The sequence below is a fragment of the Aquarana catesbeiana genome, linkage group LG02, assembly GCF_042186555.1.
Source record: "Aquarana catesbeiana isolate 2022-GZ linkage group LG02, ASM4218655v1, whole genome shotgun sequence".
NCBI lineage: Eukaryota > Metazoa > Chordata > Amphibia > Anura > Ranidae > Aquarana > Aquarana catesbeiana.
In genome coordinates this window covers 330,039,488-330,063,466 of record NC_133325.1, presented here as the reverse complement: position 1 = coordinate 330,063,466, position 23,979 = coordinate 330,039,488, and the positions used below count along the sequence as shown (strand labels likewise).

At 39.6% G+C, this 23,979-nt stretch overlaps 1 protein-coding gene across 2 annotated transcripts in view; it reads left to right on the top strand.

Annotated features, from left to right (window-relative positions):
* The window catches only part of DMD (dystrophin), a 3,507,873-nt gene that overhangs the window by 2,617,804 nt on the left and 866,090 nt on the right, over positions 1-23,979 (top strand). For both annotated transcript variants that reach the window (XM_073614841.1, XM_073614839.1), the window contains 2 exons: positions 3,882-4,054; positions 12,096-12,252. In XM_073614841.1, the coding sequence (XP_073470942.1) occupies positions 3,882-4,054; positions 12,096-12,252 (330 nt within the window). The remainder of the gene's footprint in view (positions 1-3,881; positions 4,055-12,095; positions 12,253-23,979) is intronic.

Here is a 23,979-nt window from a genome sequence, read left to right as displayed (position 1 = left end):
AGTAGTTTAAAAAATGACAAAAAAAAAATGTGCCTTTAAGACAAATGGGCGGAGCTGACGTCATGACGTCGCTTCCGCCCTCCTATGGTATGGAGAGGGGTGGGGGCCATCCTAGCCTCACTCGTCTCCATACCTAGGAAGTGAGAGGACCCGATCGCATCCGCCGCTACAGACGGCTCCGGTAAGTGGCGGAGGGCGCTGGAGAGCGGCGGGAGGGGGTGGGCACCTCTCCTGCCACCGATAATGGTGATCTCACGGCGAACCCACTGCAGTGACCACCATTATCGTGTACAGAACCACCGGCCCTAAAGATGGACACCTCGGGTTGTGGCAGCAGCTGCTGCCGTTACCGAGATATCCATCTTCAAAGTAATGACGTATATATACAGTGGCCGGTCAAAAAGTTCTATTCAACTAAGAGCAGTGATTTTTTTTAATGCTTAAAGTAAAACATTAAAAATGCCAAAGTCCTTTAAATAACATGCCTTAGGGTGTCCTAATCCTGTCTACTAAGGGGCACATCTCTGTCATGCACAGAAAGTGCTACAGTAGCACTGACATTTACAAAGGAAAAGTGTTAAATATGCCGTCAAACGACATTTCATTTCCGGCTTCTTTTTTATTAAAAAAAAAGTACACAGACCCTTCAATGGTCTACTATGTATTTTGGGAGGTATCTGTGCACTGTTTTTTTTTTAAAAGCCAATGAAATTTCATTTGATGGTAATTGAAGTTGTACTTTTTTCTTTGTAAATGTCATTTTTGCTATTGCACATTCTACAGCAAGAATGAAAAAAAATGTTTAGAGTACCCCCAAAATACTTACTAGAACGTTTGATTCTGGTATCGATTTTTAGGGGGTACCTCACACAAAAATAATATACTGGGCTACATGCCCTCAATATGGGGGACCTCCTGGCAAAGCACCTTGCCCCGTGCTGATAAGGACAAGGGTCTCTTCATCACAACCCTGGCCAGTGGTTGTGGGAGTCTGTAGATAGGGTACTTATCAAAATCTGGAAAAACCCTTTAATAATAAGGGGGCCCCCAGATACCCACCCCCCCACATGAGAAAGCATGGGTTATATTATACCCCTACTCATTCACACAAAAAAAGATGCAACCTAGAAATAAGGACACCAAAACATTGGATAAATTCTTTATTTAAAAAATAAAAATCTCCCGAAAAGACCCTCATTCTTAATCCATCATCAGTCATGATGTCCACCAGTCATGATGCCCATCATTCTTGATGACCTAGCACACATGACAATCCCGATGGTACCACTAACCAAATGACACAAATACAGCTCCTCGTCTATATAAAGGAAGGGGTGGGGATAGTGATGACATCATGGCCCAAATATGACCAGTGGCCCTGCTAACCCTGCCCCTTTACTTATGTGGCCAGGGGCTTCCGGTCATGTAAGGCAAAATTCTTTGATGTCAGTGGTTCTTAGGGACATTAAGGGTGCAAGCACCTCCTGTTTTCTTAGGAACCAGTGACAGAGGGAGACTGTCATATATAGAAGTGGTAAAAATACAGCTTCTATATATATTATGCTCGGGTCCCAATAAACAAAAGGCTGGATGTGCAAAACTTTGAATATTTGGCTCATCCCTACCCCCATGCACACAATGAAACATCAGCTTCCTTTGGACTAACCCTTTAACATACCAGTGATATGATTATTTGCAGCTAACTAATCAGTTTTGTAAAGTAATGCAGTCCTTGTGCTAAAGTCCACAGTATCCACAACAGCAAAGTGAAGCTAACAAAATAATTAGTCCTCCATAAAAAGAGATAACTCATGGATGTGCACACCACCTTGCAGCTCCTTATATTCAGCGAGACACTGAGAGCTGTGAAGGCAGAATGCACAGGCTCCTGGTGAAATTCCATTTATTAAGATTAAAAGAGGAATAAAATCAATGCACTTACAAAATTAAGTGTAGGCATGCGTCAATATCCTGCAGTTTGGCTCCCTGGATAATGAACACACCGTGTGCCGTGATAACTAAATCATCCGAGGGCTTGATTCCAGTGTCAGCATGCAGCCACAGACAAGGTGCACAAGAGCCACTCACTGTCTCCAAGAGCTTGCCAGCCATGACAGGGCTGGGGCTGCCCTCAATGTCACATGACTCAGGGGGAACGCCAGTTGACAAACGATGCTTGTGGTTGCCAGGACAATGCGTTTCAGAGAGCTTGGCCTCCTTCTTCAGGTCCCTGTGCACTCTGTCTTCCTTTATGTCTCAAGAGCCCTTTCATAGTGGCTGTCAGCCATGTTAACGGCAAGGAGCCGCTAGTTTTAGCGAAGCTTTACCGACATTTTAGTGGCGCGTATCAGCCACTAGCGGCGTGATTTTAACCCCTGCTAGCGGACAAAGAAAGGGTTAATAGAGCCCGAAAAGTGCTGCCAATTCATTTCAATAGGCAAGGGCAGTGGAGGAGCGGTGTATACACCGCTCCTCCACTGCCCCAAAGATGCTGCTTGCAGGACTTTTTCTAACGTCCTGCAAGCGCACCGTCTCAGTGTGATATCACTCAGGCTCTCACACTGGGGCTGCAGAGGAGGCATTTTTCAGGCACTTTACAGGCGCTATTTTTAGCCCAAAAGCACCTGAAAAACACCCCAGTGTGAAAGGGGGTCTAACTAATCTGCTTTGCACGTATATGTAAACAAAAGTATTTAGCAACCTTATCATGGTTCTTTTTTGCTGTCTGTGTCCCGGCTGGGGTATTAACTCTCTTTGTGTGCCCATTATCACTGGAACTCAAAGTAAGTTGGTACCAACTATGCAAAGTTAGTGTGGCGATCTTCTCCACCGAGCTATTGTGTTCTGACAGGGAAACTGAACACCGTGCCCCCCCCTCGTTAGGACACACTGATCAGCACTCACAACCATTGGCTGCCAGCACTGATTGGCTGTTGGTGGGATGCTGGTTTTCCAGCATGTCCCGTCAACAAAAGGCAGTCATTGGGATTGTGTGTACCTAACATTACTGTTGTTGTGGGGACAATTGTCTGAGGGAGAATCTTTTACACTTTGGAAGGGGAGAGGAAGTGCACTTAAAGAAGCTCTCCAAAATGGACACAAATGGGCAAAAAGAAAAAACTGAAACAAATTTTATTTTTCCCTGCTCTATCAAAAAATCTAACTAAATGGCTTTAGATATACATTAATGTGACCATTGGTCTATTTTAATGTAATTTAGATTATTTTCCACATTTGGTTTGAAAATACACTTGTTTAAATTGTTTTTATATTCTTTGCTTAATAAAGTTCCACATGAGCTAACTCCATTTTGCTTACATTGGGAAGCAATGGTACATAGATGATTTATTATTGAACATTGTTTTGCTTGCTGAAGCCTCACAACCACTCACTGCATGCAAGAAGCAAAACTCAGTAAATCCCCCCCTACATTAATATGTATATATATTTAAATTTTATATATTTACATATATATTTATTTACAGTATATATTTATTTATTTCAGGTACTTATACAGAATTTACGCAGCGCGTTACATATTTATATTGTACAATTACATCAGTGCCTGCCCTCAAAGAGCTTACAATCTTAGGCCTCAACTCACATCCATACATACACTTGGGCCAACTTAGACAGGAAACACTTAACCTACCAGCATGTCTTTGGAGTGTGGGAGGAAACCGGAGTATCCAAAGGTTTAGTACTGTAAATACTGTATATATATATATATATATATATATATATATATATATATATATATGTACATATTTAATCTCTTTGAAACATCAGTATAAATCAAATGTTTTATCAGTAAATGCTGTTTTATTGCGATTGAGTATTGTATTACTGAAATGTTTTTATCTTTTTTGGTGGTATCCCAGGAGCTGCAAACAGAAATTGATGGCCACACAGAAGTCTTTCATTCTTTGGATGAAAATGGTCAGAAAATGCTTAAATCACTAGAAGGATCTGAAGATGGAGCCCTTTTGCACAGGCGGCTTGAAAACATGAATATCAGATGGAATGAGCTTAGGAAAAAATCCCTTAACATCAGGTAATGGACAAAAATAATATAAAAGATTAAACTTGACATTGCTCTTGTTATGTCAGACTCTTTTCTTTCTTGGACACAGAGAGACAAGCACACAGCTTGTTTGAGCTGACTGTAAAATAAGAGTATATTTCACTTTATAGTCAACTCATGCAGATTTTATTTTTAGTTACACTGTGATTTTTAAATATAAAGAGCTTTAAAAAAAATCTGTAATATACTTCAAGAACATTTTCTGGTCACTCTCAAATGACACAGTCATAGGCTCTACATGTACTGTATTTTTTATTTTTTGAGATTATAAACCTAATTTAAAATTATATTGCCACAGTAAATTTGAAAATGCTTTTTTATTTACTTGAATGAATCGTTGTTTTGATCATGTAGGGCGGTGCTCTATAGTAATGAGCATTTTGCACATGCCATTTACCACAAAGCAATATAAACATAACAGCCCATATTTATGTACATGGACAAATATTTATAAGAACAAATGAGCTATAGTTTTTTTTAGTAGTGATAACTCTGTACTACACATAGACCTCTTAGTTCTATTTAAAGGCCAAATACAGGTTAATATATTGGATTAAAGTGTTACTAAACCCAGGACTCTGCATTCACTATATCTGGTCTCCCACAGTGCACAGAACATGGAAAATCAATTATTTTAGTAAATATAAACTGCTAAATACCTTTTATCATCAGCAGTCTATAGCTGTCTTATGACTTCTATCAGTATCCAGCCAAGCACTGGTTAAAGCTTGTAGGATGAGTTTTCTGACTGTCCTATGAGACTGCAAGACCCCTGACCCTCTGTCTGGACAGTACTGATTGGCCCTGTGTTGTTCATATGCTTCTTACCAAGAAAAAAAAAACCTCTTTAGCAATACATACCACACTGAGCATGTGTAGCCTGACTCCATAGACTCTGTGTTATCAGGAAATTTTTGGGGGACAGTGGAAGGAGGGGGGGGATCAGAGAAGACGGAATCAAACAGCCTTTTTACACAATGTGGAGGATTAAGCCCTTAGTTTCCACAGTGAATATAACAAGCATGCTTTACTGCATATACAGACTGATTTTACTGTTGTGGGTTTAGTAACACTTTAAGTAGTAAGGATTGACCAACTGTGAGCAGCAAGTCTACATTAGCCTATGAATACTCTTACTTATGAGATTTGCCACTAGGGGTTTTATGCCCGATTGCTAGCCTCTGGTTCTAAATAATACTTTTTGGATTATATTTTTGGAGTAAAATCATTATTTCACCCAGATTATGTTTAAACACTGAATAAGGCTCCTTTTACAGCATCAATTTTTCAGGCGGATCTGATTGGAGTGTCAATGCAGCCTTATAGACAAGGGTGTAAATGGACTTGTGTCCTTTTGCACCTGGCCAGCCATAGAGCTTAGTGGGATCTATCTGTCCCACTCTGCTCCGATCAGCAGAGGATCAGCTCACAGATCCTCTACTCAGAGTGGGCTCCGCACCATGTAAAAGGGGCCGAAACATGGCAGTGCTGGTAAACACTGGAAAATATGCATTTGTTATTATTTTCTCAGTGTTTCAGAATTGTTTAGTAGGGATGAACACCCCCCCGGTTCGGTTTGCACCAGAACTTTGCGAACAGGCAAAAAATTCAGACAAACACGCAAACACTGTTAAAGTCTATGGGACACAAACGTGAAAAATCGACGTGACCCTGCCTTCCTCTGATGTCACGTGGTGTCAGAGGGGGGTGGGTCATCCGTTTACGTCACCGAGTGGCCCCGCCCTCAGTTATATAACAGCTGCCATCGAGAAGAAGCATGCAGTGTGTGGGAACCTCCCATGAAGGCGGAGCTGTTGCGTTTTTTTTCTTTTTTCAGTTCATCGGGCGGCATGAGATGGATTAACATTGCGGGACATTTTATTTTTTTATTTTTTAATAAAGGACTTGTCCCAAAGTGTCTCCTGTCATTTTTACTATTTTTGACACATTTTGTGGGAAATTGGTAGGGGTACAATGTACCCGTTACTAATTCACATGGGGGTGGGATCTGGGGATCCCCTTGTTGAAGGGGGCTTCCAGATTCCGATAAGCCCCGACCCACTGACTCCCACAACCACTGGGAAAGGGTTGTGGGGATGAGGCCCTTGTCCCCATCAACATGGGGACAAGATGTTTTGGGGGGTGACTCCAAAGCATCCTCCCCATGTTGGGGCATGGCATGGTTTAGGAGGGGGGCTCTCTCATCCCCTCTCTTTTCCTGCGGCCTGCCAGGTTGCATGCTCAGATAAGGGTCTAGTATGGATTTTGGGGGGACCCCTTCACCATTTTTTTTTAATTTTGGCGCAAGGTTCCCCTTAAAATCTATACCAGGCCCTTTAGGTCTGGTATGGGTTTTAGGGGGACCCCTACACCATCTTTTTTTAATTTGGTGCAGGGTTCCCCTTAAAGTCCATACCAGACCCATGTTGGGGGCATGTGGCCTGGTACGGTTCAGGAGGGGGGCTCTCTCGCCCCCCCATCTTTTCCTGCAGCCTGCCAGGTTGCGTGCTCAGATAAGGGTCTGGTATGAATTTGGGGGGGGGTGACCTGCCAGGTTGAACTTATGAGGCCCTTGTCCCCATCTCCATGGGGACAAGATGTTTTGGGGATGACATCCTCGCCATGTTGAGGGCATGGTATGGTTTAGGAGGGGGGCTCTCTCGTCCTCTCTTTTTTCCTGCAGCCTGCCAGGTTGCGTGCTCAGATAAGGGTCTGGTATGGATTTTGGGGGGGACCCCTACACCATTTTTTTTAAATTTAGCGCAGGGTTCCCCTTAATATCCATACCAGACCTGAAGGACCTGGTAATAGACTGGGGGGGGGGGACCCATGCCATTTTTCTTGATAAGTTTTATCTATATGGAAGGGATCTGACAATTCATTACAGCCACAATCATTTTTAAATTACTTTTTTTCCTTTAGAAAAGTCATTTTGCTGTGGTACTGTTCTAAACACGGGAAAACTGCGCTACTTTACAGGCATACCAAGGACACCCCCTAGGCATGATATTTAAAGGAATATTTCATTATTATTGTTTCACTTTAGGCATTATTAAAATCACTGCTCCTGAAAAAATGTCCATTTTTAAAACTTATTTTTGCATTGATACATGTCCACTGGGGCAGGACCCAGGTCCTCAAACACTTTTTATGACAATAACTTGCATATAAGCCTTTAAAATGAGCACTTTTGGTTTTTCATGTTATGTCCTATAGACTTTAATGGGTTCCGTGGCTTTCGAATGTTTGTTATTCGCCGAACGTCTGAACAACCAAAGTTTGGCCTTAACTTATGCTCGGGCCAAACCGTTCACCCATCCCTATTGTTTAGTGTTATTTAGAAACTGCTGCTTTTCAAGTGTGATTGTAACATCATTTTCCCTTTAATAAAAATTACCACTGTCTTATTTATTGAAAAATCTACCACATACTCTACAGCTTGTGTAATAAATATACTGCAGAAGTATATTTAGCTTTCAGCACAGTATTCTTATGGCTTATGGCCAATACAATAACTATAAAGGGAAAAGACCCATTTTTTGTCATCATCAGTAGCAATACAATCATGTCATATAAATGAGCTTATTTACACAGTTACAATAATCTAAGCTAGGTAAGGTTCAGTAAAATGAGAAATAAGTCTGTGTAAACAAGGTGATTATAGCATAGTGAAAGCTATGGGTAGCAAATGTTGAGTGACTACATTCTTCAATGATGGAAATCCAGCCTAGATCTATATTCATGGAAAAGTTTCCTGGGCATGTCTGTCCTTTTTTTTTGTCATAATATAAATGGAGGCACTGAGGGCCAATATGAAGTATTTGGTGTAAGCTGGAAAATATCTCCTATCCCAATTATAGCTTTTAAGAAATATTTGAAATATTTGTAAATAAAAACAGCTTCATGCAAGAATGTTACTGTTGCATAAAGAACAAACTTTACCATTGTAAACCAAATGGCATTGTAACAACAGTTTTCATATTGCCGGTGCTCTGGCTTTCACTTCAGTGGAAAGTTACATATATAACATGTCTTCATAAGCCTAATATGGGGGCAGCATCGTAGACCTTCATCTGAAATGTTAGTTGCCTATCTACTAAGCTGACCCATGGACCTAGAATATCCTGCAAATCAGGAAAGTTAGAGAAAAGTCTTCTGTATCCTGTTACAATCAGTTATTTAAAAAACTAAGTGTATGTAAACCCCATAAATATTATTTGCTTCCCATTGGTCTGTTTAAAATTCCATGGGAAGCATTTTGCTATATTTATAAAAAAAAAAAAAAAAACATTGATGCCTTGTCGTGAACTACATAGTAGTAATTCTTTATGTTGTAGAGATCTGAAAGTAGGAGTGGTTGAGTAGTTTTGCAAAAGACTTGAGGGGGGGGGCTGGCACGACTTAGTTCTCAGTTCACAAACAAGGCTGTATGTTGTCAGCCCACAACAGGACTCAGGAGCTAAGTGCATTTTTGGCAGAGGAAATTATTTTTTCTGTTTTTGCAGGGTTGTTAAATGATAAAACACAGGGAAATGTGCATGTATTGCAGAAATGTACTGCATTTTGTTTGCCTTGACATACAAGTTCTAGAAAGAAGGTTAGTAATACAACCAGGTAAATAGCATTTACAGAAGAAGAGGTTAGCATGGCAGGCTTCATGTTAGCCAGATTGCCAAGCAACTAAAATCCTAAGGAATTATCCAATTTGACATGGTATCTTTTTAAAAACTCAAATACATTTTTTAATTAATGAAAACCAGAGTCATTTAAAAGTGTAAACATTAATCTAGCATGTTCAATTGAGCAAGAATCATAAGGGAAATATGAGTCTGCCAAGAAAGCATTTCATTATCTAAGTTTTATCAGCCACAAGTGGTATGAAGCATTTAGAGAAGAAAAGTATACATTTTTTCAGCAAAGTAAGTGATAGGCACCATTTTAGAAATATAAACTTATTAATTGACTGTGCATGCATTCTTACAATAATAATGACTATAGCAAAAATCTGTAGCAGTATCTGCCAGTATATGATCAGAACTAGTTGATACATGATTATCTCACTTATTTTGATAGACATAAACATTTTTTCACAATCGTTTAACAATTTTAAACTTCAATCTCAAGATTATTATTATAATACACACTTAACTGCAATTAACTGCAATTTTTTCGGAATAAGCACAAGTGGTAGTTCAGCATATAGTGGTTAAAAAGAACCTATACTGTGAAAGCTGTACCCATAAAGGTCAAGTTGAGAACCAAGGACTAGCCACTAGTATTGCCTGTAAGCACCCTGCAGTTAATCGTTACTCTAGACTGACTTTATCATACTTAGTTCTGCAACATGACTCTGTATGTGTCTCCATGGCCATCTTAGTAGTGTCTCCATGGCCATCTCAGTAGAGTGAGAAGGGTTCCTCATCTCAGACCTTCCCCCCAAATGACAGATGATATAATGACCTGGTAAATAATGAACTAATTACTGATGAGGAGAGTATTAAACTGGCAAAGTTGGAACAACCACAGATCCACAGAGCACTGCATGGGTCAGACATTAATAGCTGCAGGAGAAGAGAGAGAGAAGAGGACAGATCAAATGAATGAGGTAGAAGCAAAGAGATCCTTGCATAACAGGTCTCGATGTGCAGCTTCCTCTTAAAATGCCTTCAGAGGAGCAATTGACAGGACAGCAGTCAGTACTACACATGCATTTCGCAATTGTTTTAGTTGAAATGGTTATTATATTTAGGTTTCCTATTTTTTTGTACTTTGTACTTCCTTTTCTATCTTACCTGTCCTGTAATATAGGGGTATAAGGTGTGCTACCACTGGCTTGTTTTTAAAAGGCACCTGTCCTGTGGAAACAAATCCTTGCACTACAGGTCCTAAGTAGAGATGTGCCGAACACCCCCTCCCGGTTCGGTTTGCACAAGAAAAGTTGGACCGGAACACAGAACCCCATTGAAGTTTATAAGACCCAAACTTGAAAAATCAAAAGTGCTCATTTTGAAGGCCTATATGCAAGTTCTTAGCCGTAAAAAAGGGCATGGGGGCCCAGGTACTGCCTTGGGGGACATGTGGACATGTACCAATGCAAAAAAGAATGTTTTTAAAGGAGCAAAAATGACATTTCTAAAGAAAAAAATGACATTTAAATTTCCGGCAATACAATACCATTGCCGTCAATAGAAAAGTGTGAAAAGAAAAACGGAGTGGGGTCCACCCCAATCCCTACCAGGCCCTTCAGGTCTGCTATGGATTTTAAGCAGAACCCCATGCCAAAATTAAAAATAAAAAGGTGTGGGGTCCCCCAGAATCCCTCCATTTGAACCATACCAGGCCACATTCCATCAAAATTGGGGCTCTGCCCCAACCCCAAAGCACCTTGTCCTCATGCTGATGGGGACAAGGGCCCCTTCCCAAAAAAAACCCTGGGCTGTGGTTGTGGGGGTCTGCGGGCAGGGAACTTATCGGAATCTAGATGCCCCCTTTAACAAGGGGGCTCCCAGATCCAGCCCCCATGTCAATGAGTAGGGGTAAATTTTACCCCTACTCATTCACCAAAAAAACTGGCAATAAGATAAAAAAAACACAAACACAGTTTTGACAATTCTTTTATTAAATTTATTAAAGATGGATCTACATCCCCCGATGTAGATCCATCATCAATCATAGCACCGCCGTCACCTCTGGATGCCACCTACTGCAGGCTCTGCCGTTTGACAGTTCTTCTATAGGTAAGAAGTGGAGCCACATGGCGATGTCACCATGTGGAGCCAGCATGCACCATGGATGATGTCACAGGGGGGCAGTGCCACCAGGTAATATCACCAGGTGGCCCCGCCCCTTACCTATATAAGAACTGTCAAACGGTGGAGCAGGTGGTCAGCCTTCCTCGTGGGCGGAGTGTTGTTTTTTTCTTTTTTTCGGGTCCAGCAGTGGCGGCGGTCATCGGATCTACATCAGGGGACATTGATTTTAATTTTTTTAATGAATGAATTGTCAAAAACTGCGCTTGTGTTTTTTTTTCTTATTGATACTTTTTTTTGATGAATGAGTATGGGGTACAATGTACCCCATACTCATTTACTTAGGGACGAGCCGGGATCTGGGGCCCCCTGCCAGGGTTGTGGGGAAGAGGTCTTTGTCCCCATCAACATCGGCAGAACCCCCCCTGACCCAAGGCACCCCCCATGTTGAGGGCATGTGGCCTGGTATGGTTCTGGAGGGGGGCTCTCCCTTTCCTGGCCTGCCAGGCTGCATGCTTGGATAAGGGTCCGGTATGGATTTTGGGGGGGACCCCTCCATTTTTTTAAAAATGGCTTTTTTCACTTTTTTATATTGTCAGCAATGTTTTTTTTATTTAGCTGTCAGCGGGGAAACCCATTGACAGCTGATGACTCATTGGTTGTTAAGGACATGGCGGCTGGCTTCTCAGCCCGCTCCTTAAAAACCAGCATTTACTGTGCCCTGATTGGGCAAAGCTTTGCCCAATCAGGAATTAGTTTGCACTGTGTAGTGCTCAGTGCATTGTGGGGTCATTCAGGTCATTCTAATCCTAGTTTCACTTCCTGTTGATTCACACACCTGGAGCAAACAAACAGATTAGGAATTCAGACTTTTTCAGACATCACTTGCTGCATGCTTACTCCAGCTCAATGGCTCACTTGCACTCTCAAAAGCAAGTCAGCCACAACCGCTCCCTTACTCAGGTTTAGTCTAAATAAATAATAAATAAGCAATAGTAGCTAATTTGCTCATATTTTGCTGTTTACATAGAGTTCTTACTAATTGAGCTATGTTTGCTAATTATTTTAATATATTGCTTATCATGGTAACAGTGCTTTTGAGGCTGCCTCTTTTATTCAGCAATAAATTCTCATCAAAGAGCAGCTCACACATGAATTATTATTCCTCATCTAAAAAGAGACTGGTATCAGTATGAACTGAGCTGTACATCTGCCATAATCTTTCTCCCCCTGACAATAATGTAATGCATAATGTCTTGTAGGTCTCATTTAGAAGCCAGCACAGAACACTGGAAGCGATTACATATCTCTCTGCAGGAGCTTCTTGCATGGCTGCAGCTGAAGAGTGAGGAGCTAAAGCAGCAGGAGCCCGTTGGTGGGGATGTTCCCAAAGTGCAAAGCCAGATTGAAACACATCGGGTAGGAGTCTTTTATCATTGTTTTATAGAGTAGAAACAATATTTCTTCAATGAATTCTGCAATAATACAATCACAGAAAAAAGACCTTCAGTTAATTTAAACGGACTCTTGGATGCAAATGTGTTTATTAAAACAACAAATTAATAATGAAGAAACAAATATGTTCACAATCAAAGGTAATTTGCAAAGCTATATAGAGCTGCTGTAGCAGCCAGCAGCTGGGAGTGTAAAACCCCCACTGCTGCTGACATATGGCATATATCAGTGGCAGCAATAGGGTTAAAATGCCATTAATGTTTAAAGAAATATGCACAACTGTATTACTTTTTTACATTTACCTGAAGTTCAGTTTTAAAGAAAAACTGTGGTCTGGCTATGTAAATTAAATATTTACATATTTGTAATAGGCATTTTAAAAAGTGTTTACTAAACTCTGTAGCTTCAGTCGTTGTGGAATAATTCATCTTCAAAGTCAGTTGCAGCTTCTCTGCTGGATTTTACTTTCACTATATCTGTATAACTAAGCATTCCTCTGCCAGCCTTTTAGTCTTTAATGTTAACAAAGAGCAGGTGCTCAGTCCCAACTTCATTAATAATAACTTCATTGCTTCTACTGTGAAATTTGAGGATAAATTAAGTTAAATACAGGCGTATTTTACTGCTTATTTAGTGCTTGTCAAGTATATGCAAATATTTTAATGCACACAATTCTACTTTCGCTCATTTACTGCTGCCACTGTACGTATTACAAAAAAGCAGTATCGAGAAAACAAATTATTTTCCTTCAGCCAGCTCCTGGCATTCATATAGTAGTGATCAACCCCTCCTCCCAACTAACATGTATCTTGGGCTCACCTGTGCTATGCAGGAGTCCAAGATATCAATCAGTGGTGTCAGGATGCCAAGCGGAAACATCTGTTTCTTCTGTATTGAGGGACACAGGAATATTAGTTAATCATAGACCAATCATAGTTGTACTGCCACCTTCAGAAGGTTTAAAAATTCCTGCCCTTATTTTTGAGGAGATGGTTAAAGCAGACCTTCAGTCATTTTTTCATCTTTACATCTATTAAATCTTCTGCCCTTGTTGTTTTAACTTTGGAAAGTAAAATATTATTTTTTTCTGCCAGTAAATACATTATACAGCCCATTTCCTGTTTCTTGTCCTGTCATTAACCTAGTTTGCCAGGAAGGGAGGGGGGGTGAGTCATAAGAGGGCCAATGAGAGCTGTAGGACTGCAGAGCTGGAGGTGGGCCTCTTTGTAAATCCAGGAAATCAACAGGCAGCAGCTTCAGCTGCCCACAGTTAAAATGGATGCAGCCAGACTCAGTGGAGGGAGATTTCTGCAGCATATTTGGCAAGTACAGAATCACAGTATATATAAAATAATTCTGAATGGCAAAGATGTTTTTATTACAAATTATGTGAGCAGACTTCAGTTCCGCATTAAGCTTGGGGAATTTTTCCCAGTTTAGAAGGAAACATCTTATTGTTGTTACTACTGCTTAAAGCTTATTAGGGATCTAGAGCTCCGGTTTTGTTCCAATGCCCACCTTCATTTACTTGATCACTTTTTGCTGCTTTTGACCCTCACCAGCATGTATCAACAAGGTTTGTAAGTACACAAGAATCACTTTTGGTTTGTTGCTTACCACTAATCAGTGAAACATGTCTGTTAAAAAACACTCAAAGGACAGTCCTGATGCAAATGGCATGTGCTCCTCTTCTGTTTGGAGGAGCGACTCTCTGGTATCCTCAATACCTATAGGATCATCCTCATCAGAAGCTTTCATAGCTCTTCTGGCTGCACCTGAAACCTGCACTGTGTCAAGACAAAACCATCAGGCTTCAGAACCTGTAAAAAAAAAAGCCCTTGTAATACTTACCTGAGCCCCCTCTAGATCCATTGATATTGTAGGAATGTGTCAGCTGCCCAGGACTTCTCTCCTCATTGGCTGAGTGGCTCAGTCAGCCAATGAGAAGAGAAAGGGGGCAGGCTGGGCCAAATTGACACATGGCGCTGTGACTTGGCTAAAGGTTAAGGAGTAACTTCACTTTGTTGAGAAAAAAACATTCCCCTCTGGGTTTTCAAAACACACTGCAAGGATTTTTAACCAACTTTGTTGCAGATTCCTATCTGTTTCTGTTTTTTTATTTGCTATTTTTTCCCATGAAAATGGAGTTACCCTTTAAGCAGTTCCATAATTTTTTTTTCTTTTGGGATAAAGGTTTTACATAAAATAATAAAAGTTGGCCACTGTAAGCATCCCTGTGAGTATTAAAGGGTTTGTTTTAACGCTCTAACTGCTACTTTTGCTGGACAGCTTCGTGTGTTAAAGTGGATGTAAACTCTCACAGCCTCAGATGATACACAAAGATTAAATAAATCTCCCTACATAAGTTTTACATGTATATTTGCTGTCTTCAGCTTGCTATATTCTTTAGAAAGTGAACATAATGTTAGAGATTTTCTCTTCCTGTTCAGCACTGTGTGATAGCTGTTTGGAGGAAAGGCACACACCCCCATTCCACATAGACCAGGGGTCTTCAAACTGTGGCCCTCCAGTTGTTCAGGAACTTCAGTTCCCATCATGCCTAGTCATGTCTGTGAATGTCAGAGTTTTACAATGCCTCATGGGAAGTGTAGTTCTGCAACAGCTGGAGGGCCGTAGTTTGAGGATCCCTGACATAGACAAAGGAAGGAAGGAATGTGCAGAGCTGTGCTATGACAAGACAAGCTCTCTGCTAATCTATTTATAGCACCCACCCCAACACAAATTTCAGGCTGGTTCTATCTTAGTTGTCGGAGAACTTGTCAGAAGTTATCACGCTGATAACAGAACGGGGCAGCAGAAAGACACGGGACTTAAAGCTTTGGAGAGAGATAAGTAAACACTACAGATATATGTGCATAGGTCAAATTTCTTGTATCAGGTTTACATCCACCTTTAAGTAAGTTGAAAAATAACAAACTTACTGGGCAAATAACTAGGTGAAAAAAAGGCCTAAAAATAAGAAATGATAGCAAACACAACATCTAATATTTGATGCAATATAATACATTTTTAGGGGGATTTAATACCGCTTTAATCGTAAATCAGAATTTTCTTCTTTTGTCTAATGCAAAGGTCCTTCAAGGTATGCTATGCATTTTATATTAAAAGTGAATTCACATTTAATAAATCTAATGGCAAATGCAGGGAGCTGTAGCAAACATAATGCGAGTATTATTTGAATAAATCACAGTATTGTTTTAATGTGAGCATTTGTCTTAAGTTGTCAGGCACATACGTATTAATACCTTTTAAGTCAAGGCAGAGATAGGAGCCAGAAGGAGTTCCTGAGTTTGAGTTATTTTTGCAAAATGCTATTATATGAATTATGTTTGCAATAAGACAGCAGTAACTTACCTTGACAATTATTGTATGCTAAGGATACATTAAAGGTACAATTTATAGGAGCCATTTAGAACTATTGCTTATAAGAATCATACATTCAAACTATGCATGTAGCAAAAGCTTTCCATAATTCAAATTTTACATGGAACTTCATGCCCTTTGATGGAAGACTTTCTTAGAAGCTCCAAACACATACACACACACACAAATATACTCTATATACTGTATTTTACAGAGCTCAAATTCAACTTTTGCTGCTCTATGTTGTTACTTTTAACATGTGCAATGAGTAAACACTAGAAATGTACTGCAACTGTAATGTACTGTACTGCAAATGTACTGTATATATATATATATATATATATATATATATATATATATATATATATATGTCATAACCTCAGAACGAACTTTCTGTAACTGCCACTAAAATGTAAAAAGTGATGAGGAGGCATGTGAGTGTATATACAGGACGTGATTATTAGACAGCTGTTTTAATTGAATGTCTTGCTTCACTTCACACAGTACAGACCACAGCATTTTATAGGGATTGATGTCTGTACTCTAGCATAACCACTTTAAAACACAGATTTTTTTTCTCCTTGTGGCACTTTGTTTTTGATTTAGTCCTGAGGAGCATTTTAGTATGACCCAGCTCCCTTTACATTTTTAGATTACAGACTGATGCCATGATATTCTGTTGTAAAATATCCTAATATGCTTTTGTCATTCCTAAATGACTCCAACTTGCCTGGTCCCTGAGATACCAAAAAGCTCCACACCCTTACATTTCTCAGCTATTCACAGCTAAGATACATTTGCTGTGTTAGTATGCACTATTTTGCTTTCCCCAAATATAAAGTTGTGTATTTTTAATTACATAACTTTTAATTATCACCTGTCCCGCTACTGTAGCAAAACATACAGTGTCTGTAAAAAAAACACTATGGATACTCACCTTTCCTGCTGCAAGAAACCTTGAATGCTACTTCAATCTTGAGAAATCCTCTGCTGCAGTCTGCAGGTAAACCAACACTACTGGAAATATTGGTCTCCTGGGTAACCTGCATTTTGATTGGTTCATCTGCTGACCTCTATAGCACTACAAGAGTATAGCTGGCTATACATACACTGGTAGAATTGTATTCAAAATGTTTGTTTTAAGACCATTCATTCAATTTTCTAATCGTTAATGGGGCAAAACCAATATTTGTTTTCAAAGTGATGAAACAATATAGAACAGAAAGGAATTTATTTCTTGAACAAAAAATTTCTAACTGCGCATAAGGTTTTTGTTTTTTGAAGTTTAAAGTTGAATGTTAAAAGCAAATGAATTTTTGAATTACCTTCGAACGACATTCATTAAGCCATTGAATGTACTAACAATTTTGTTACGAATTTGTGTATAAATTTTCACTCAAAAATCTACTAGTTACATAGTAGGTGAGGTTGAAAAAAGACACAAGTCCATCAAGTCCAACCTATGTGTGTGATTATATGTCAGTATTACATTGTATATCCCTGTATGTTTTGGTCGTTCAGGTGCTTATCTAATAGTTTTTTTAAACTATCGATGCTCCCCGCTGAGACCATTGCCTGTGGAAGAAAGTTATACTAGTGTATAACCAGCTTTAGCAATAAGGCTGCTTTCACACTGGGGTGTTGGCACCGTCGGCGGTAAAGCGTCGCTATTTTTAGTGCTGATTTACCGTCATTTCTGCGTAGGTTTTGGGCCGCTAGTGGACAAAAATGGTTAAAGCGACCCGCAAAGTGCCCATTCATTTCAATGGGCAGGAGCGGTTTAGGAGCAGTGTATACACCGCTCCTTCACCGCTTCAAAGATGCTACTTGCAGGAGTTTCTTTAACGTTCTGCCAGCACACCACCTCAGTGTGAAAGCACTCCGGCTTTCATACTGAGACTGCAGGGGAGCCGTTTTTCAGGCACTTTACAGGTGCTATTTTTAGCCCAAAAGCCCCTGAAAAACGCCTTAGTGTGAAAGGGGTCTAATGTGAAGGTCAGCAGCAGAAACTAGTAAGAGCTGCAGGGTAACTCAGGAGATTGGCATTACCTAATGTTTTGGCCTCCATGGTAATTTTCATAGGATCAGAGAGGTGTTTGATAAAGCAAGCAGCAGTATAGGGGGTATTTTCTGTCTTCTTTTACAGACATGCCTTACTTCAGGGTTGCAATACACTCCACTTACACCACCTTAAAGTGATTGTAAAGTCTCGTTTTTTTTTCTATAAAAATAGCAAACAGCCTGGATCCTCCTCTTCTCAGGTCCATCTTCTCTGCTCCTGGTCCCTCCCCCCCTGTTGAGTGCCCCCACAGCAAGCAGGTTGCTATTGGGGCACCCAAGCCAAGCTGCAGCTCCCTGTGCCCATTCAGATATGGAGCTGAGGTTCGGCCCACACCTCTCTGTCCTGATTATTGACTTTGACAGCAGCAGGAGCCAGTGGTGCAGCTGCTGTGTCTCAGCCAATCAGGAGGGCGAGTCCCAGATGGCTGAGACACTCGTGGACATTGCTGGACAGTGATGGGGCTCGGGCAAGTATTAGGGGGGCTGAGGGGGGCTGCTGCAAACAGAAGGTTTTTTATCTTCATGCGTAAAATGCGTGGAGATAAAAAAACCTTCTGAATTTACAACCATTTAATGCAAGTTTTATGTAATTGTTATTCAATGTTGCTATTGCCAGATTTACTTTGTATTCAAAAGGTCTCTGAACATGGAACAAAACTTGTCATTAGGTTCTAAAATCTTTCTGCATGTAGTAACATCCTGTCTGTTTTTGCTCAGTAGTATTTCTATAATTTAGGTAGACTGCAGCCTGAACAATGAGGCTACATCAATTGTGTGTGAAAAAGTAAACCAAATAAAATAGTATAGCGCTAATGCAATGAAAAAAACAGTTAGGATATCCCAATGAGAAATTGGGGTATATATAAGTGCAAATACAATAATATTATTAAACCACAATATTGTTGAAGTGTAGATCAACAGTGATAGTGCATATAGTCCATATATGACATCAAAATGGTGACTATAAATGAATGTGAACTGGTTGTCTATAGATAATCCACCACCGTAAGAAAAGAGGCTTACCAGACAGGTTGAACCCAACAAGGCGTATGCCTGATGAGTCAACCAAGCTTTTGGTGTAACACACCCAAGGAGGTACGGCAACCACAACTTCCAATCTAGACCAAATCGGATGTAGATCCGTGACAATTGTGTCATCAGTGAGTATCCACCATATGAATAGCAACCGGAATTCGTAAGCAGTTCCTCTCAGTGTGACATATGGCAAAAGGAGAAAAAATTGGGCCACATAGTGTGATTCCGTTTAGATGTGAAACATTTATTAAAAATGCTAAAATAATCACTCACATTTGAGAAGACATTAAAAGCGTTTGGATAAAATCAAAGCAACGCAGTAGCATCAGCAGAGCCCATCCCGACGTTTCGTCCTAATAAGGCATCCTCTGGGGATTGTGTGACCTAAGAATCCGTCTATACATTTTTATGCTGTGGTATTGACAAATCAAAAATTTTTACAAGAAATAACATCTAAATTGCAGCTGTAATTTATAATTTAACAAATGTCAGATGACACCAGTTTCTAGATGTTTTAGTATTTTGTTTTTATTTTACTTGATAAGGGTATAATGGGACTTGGAAGCAACTGGACGACCATGTGTTTCCTGATAACAAACCTGGAAAAATACATTGTGTTTGTCTGATGCATGGTCTTCGGTCCCATGGCACCATATTACTGATATCGCTGTGACCCTAGGCACTATCTGTCCTACATTCACATTCATGCTCATAGCATGTGTTCACCAATTGTGTAGCTGTGGGAATATAGACAGTTCTCAATAGCTTTTTCTGTTTTTTAGCATTAAGCAATGATCAATAAGATTACAATCTTTCCTAATACACAGTTGACTTCTTCATGGCAGAAGAGGGAAAAGTTGCTCTGTAACTGATCTCGGAAAACAATGGAGGGTTTTGTGTTAAATCCCTTCTGTTAGGCTTGAAAAAAAATCCACAGAAACTGTTTTAGGATATTTGGCGTTTTGATTCAATCTTCAGAATGAGACATCACAGTGAGCACAGAACAGAGGATCGCTGCTCTGTACATCTTTCTGGGCCATTATCGTGGCTTATTTCCTTTGTTGGGAGTAAAGGCCAGAACAAAATGATTGGCACTTTTCTTACTTGACGCTCCTGCAGCTGAAATAGATTTTGGATAGGATTTATACTGATTATAGGTTCAGTTCAAATTGCTTGAAAGACCAAGGAAAGGGAATTGCAGGGAATTAAATTGCATTTTCCTGCACAATGACACTGAAGCACCTGATATAGGTCATGCAGTTAGCTTCTCCTATGTACCCTGTTCAATTGCAGTCAGTTTGTCTAAAGAAGTACTTAATTTGTACAATTGCCTGACAAGCTTATGAATTACACTTCTGAAAAATGTCATGCTCAGTTCTGTTGGCGGAAGATTTGGAGCTTTACACTAGGACCTGTGTGAAAGATTTTATTTCATGTGTCTGCTGTAAGGCTACTGTAGAACAGGAAAAGGGTCGATGCATGACGCAAAACTAAGCACTACTTCTTAGTTTCCTCATATCAGTAGTCCAGTAGATCAGTGTTTCTCAAACTTTTTTCAGTCGAGGCACCCTTTAAAACTATGGACAGTCTCAAGGCACCCCATTATAAGATGTAAAAAACGATTCTAATCGTTTTACTTAATGCAGCAACAGCCACATGTAGGACACCCGTCATTAGAGGTGATTTATTATTCCAAAGCTAATACACTTTTACACACTGGTACTGACTAGAATTCCAATGTTTCTCTTCTCCCTCAATTTCTCTCCATCAGTCAGCTAATATGACCCAGTGCTGAGGGAGAGAGGCAGGGGAGGGTCAAACAAGAATGCGGTGGAGGTGACTGACATCCTCCTTATCAGCTGATGAAATCATTGGTTATTAGGATGCCAGTGTCTAGAAAGTCATAATGGTGCACAATGAAAACCTTTGGTTTTGTGTAACTAAAAGGCAGGCTTGATCAACCCTCTGGCTTGTATACAATTCTTGATAAATTTTTAGGCATTTTGCTAAGGCACCCCTGAAGAAACCTCAAGGCACCCAGGGTGCCTGGGCACCCTGGTTGAAAAAGGCTGCAGTAGATAAAGCAAATGGCAGTTTCCTACAATGTGCTGTATACAATACTGTGTACTTTTCTTCATTCGGGTTCTGGTCTAAAAGAACAAGCACACAGGTTGTTTAATGATGAAAATAGACCAAATACATAACCAGGAGTGTTGAAAACCACCCAACTTTTATTTTACTTCCTGACTAATTTTTAAAGACATAATCCATTTTGTCATATGATATAATACAGTATGGAATCTAAGTTGTAATAATAAGTTTGCAGCTGCCAATGGCAATGTACATATGCAAGGAAGGAATGCTGAATATTGCTTGAGAGGCATACAGTCCAATTTGCCTTTGGTGCACAAGAGAAAAATGTAAGTGTAAAGCAGTGTTTCTCAACCTTTTTTTTTTAGTCAAGGCACTATTTAAAATGATCCACAGTCTCAAGGCACCCCATTCTAAAATGGAAAAATATTTAACATATTGCAGCAACACCCACACACATAGGATCCCAACATTAGAGGTGATATATTCTTTCAAAGCAAATATACCTTTGCATACTGGTACTGACTAATATTCTTCTCCCTCAGTTTCTCTCCCTCACTTAGCTAATGTGACCCCAGTGTTGGTGGAGAAGGGCAGGGTGGGACAAACAAGGATGTTGTGCAGGGGCCTGGCAATCTCCGTATCAACCAATGATATCATTGGTTCATAGGACACTGGCAGCTAGAAGGTTGTAATGGTGCACAATGAAAACCTTTGGTTTTATGTGACTAAAAGGCAGGCTTGATCAACCCTCTGGCTTGTATACAATTTTTGGGCAATTTTGGGGCATTTTGCCAAGGCACCCCTGAAGAGACCTAAAGGCACCCCAGTGTGCCTGGGCAACCTGGTTGAAAAAGGCTGGTGTTAAGGGTCAGAAGCACAGGATTCAAGGCAATTTGGAATATATTATTTAGCTTGAACATTGTATAGTTAGTGTGCCAATTCTAGAATACTCCTGTCTTAGCTTAAACCAGCTCTGTTTAGCGTGGTTGTGCAGTTTCTGTTGGTATTGCGTCATATCAGTTTTCATTTCCCTGACAAAAGTATTTGCCTAGTAGTTGCCTTTTTTAATAGTTTGCTTTTTTACATATTCTTTTGGTAACAGCTGCAACTTGGCACAGCTGCCTACATAAACCTATTGTACTCCAGTGACCGATTTAGCCAAGCTTGTCACAGCCATCAAAATGTTTACACTAACATTATGCTTGTCAACATATCAATTCCTTTATAGCTGAAAGGACCCAATAATCTTGTTTCATGTTCTACATGAAGTGCCTCAACTTCTATTCTAGCTAATAAGCACCACTCTTTCACTGTTTTGAATATCCCGCTGTTATTTAACGGTCCAAATTAAAAAAACCTCAGTGGCCAAAAGAGACTGTACTTGCAAAGCTTACACCTTTTTAAAGCAGAGGTTTTTTCTTGCTCAGACCTGTGCAGCTATGCCAGGTTGGTCTAACACAAGAATAGGCATTTCTTTTTGTATTTTCTGACACTCTGTAAGTATCCTAAATAGATGTATGTTTTGTTATATAACATTATGGTTTGCTCTGGATCCAGATTTACTGGCTTAAGTTTACATACTTAGCCAGATATGGGTGAAATGTGTATAAGTTGTAAACATGGGTTAAGAGATCATTATAGGATTGGCTTTGAAGAAGACAATATGGAGGAATAGTAGAAAGGAAAGCCTGGAGGAAAGGGTTGATGCTACAAAAGAAAAAAACAATGAGTATACTGTATGTGTTTATCATACTTTGTATTCATATACAATTCATGCACCCCCTATTTCTCTAAAAACATACATATTTGAAATAAGAGCTTATTTTTGATAATTTAACACTGTTTTTAATTTGTAACTGATAAATCCAAAAAGAGTAATCTCAATAAACTGTGGAAGTAAAAGATCATGTTGCTTGAGGCAACCATTCAGAATCCAACTCAAATCTAGCACAGCTTTGAAATTAGAGCAAGCATTGAATTAATGACAGTAGACAACACCTCTACTTTTCCTACTTTCCTTATTGTGCCCGTGGCACTATATAATAAAGAAGATATTTCATGTAGACAGTTATTGAAAGGTGTACATGACCTGAATTTAAAATAGAATTCTTCTACCACCCAAAAAGCAAGCTGTCATGTTTCTTGTTTACACCCATTTCTATCAATTACTCAGTTATTATTAAATCATCATAGAAGGAGGTTGGCCTGTCAAGACTTTGTGTGCTCCTAATATGATGAATGCTTGCAGAAAGCTGCAGACTTTAGTTTTTGTCTTTTTGCAGTATTAAAAAATATATATTTTGGAGCACACAAGCAATAAAAATAAGTAAACATACATTTATAAAAATAAACAAATACATATTTCCAAAATTAGATATACTACAGAGAGGTTAATAAAGCAAAAGTAAATATTTTAAAAATAATATGTAAAACTTAAATTAATTAAATAATTAGAATTAAAAAAATGTAAAATAATTTGGATGAACTGTATTTTTTTGGAAGTTTGCTTCATATAAGTTCTATTTGGATTTTGCCTGAAAGCACGCTGATTGCTGGCTGCAAGATTGTTTCACTTTACACCATGCTACATGTTACACCTATTTTTAGAGTGTAAGATGTAACATGGTTGCAAGCTGACTGCCCGATATGACAATGTTCTTTTCCATTGTGGCAGCTGTCACTTTTGAATTTTGCCCTGCTGTGAGGGGCTGTACCCACACAGCCAGGTCATAAAGTCATAGAAATCTGTGAATATATGAACTACTGTACAAGGTCCATCTGTTATCATGATAGATGGACTTGTAGTTCTGAATGGAACACAGTTTCAGTGATTACTGCATTCATAGTCCAATGACATTTCATCCAGCTTAGGAACTGAAAGTTAGGAGGAAATAAGCAGGAGGAAGAACCTGCAAGAGCATGTGCACTGCACCTGTGATCCGTTGATTGTGATTACAATGCTTTGCTGGCTCATTTAAAAAAAAAATTTAAAAAGGCAGATTTTTTTTTTGCTATAAATTATTTTTGCAAAAGGTGGACTTAGTCTTTGAGTGATCTTTTCCCTCTTAATAATAGATTTTGGCTTTTTCTGGTAGATTACATGACCCATGTGACTGT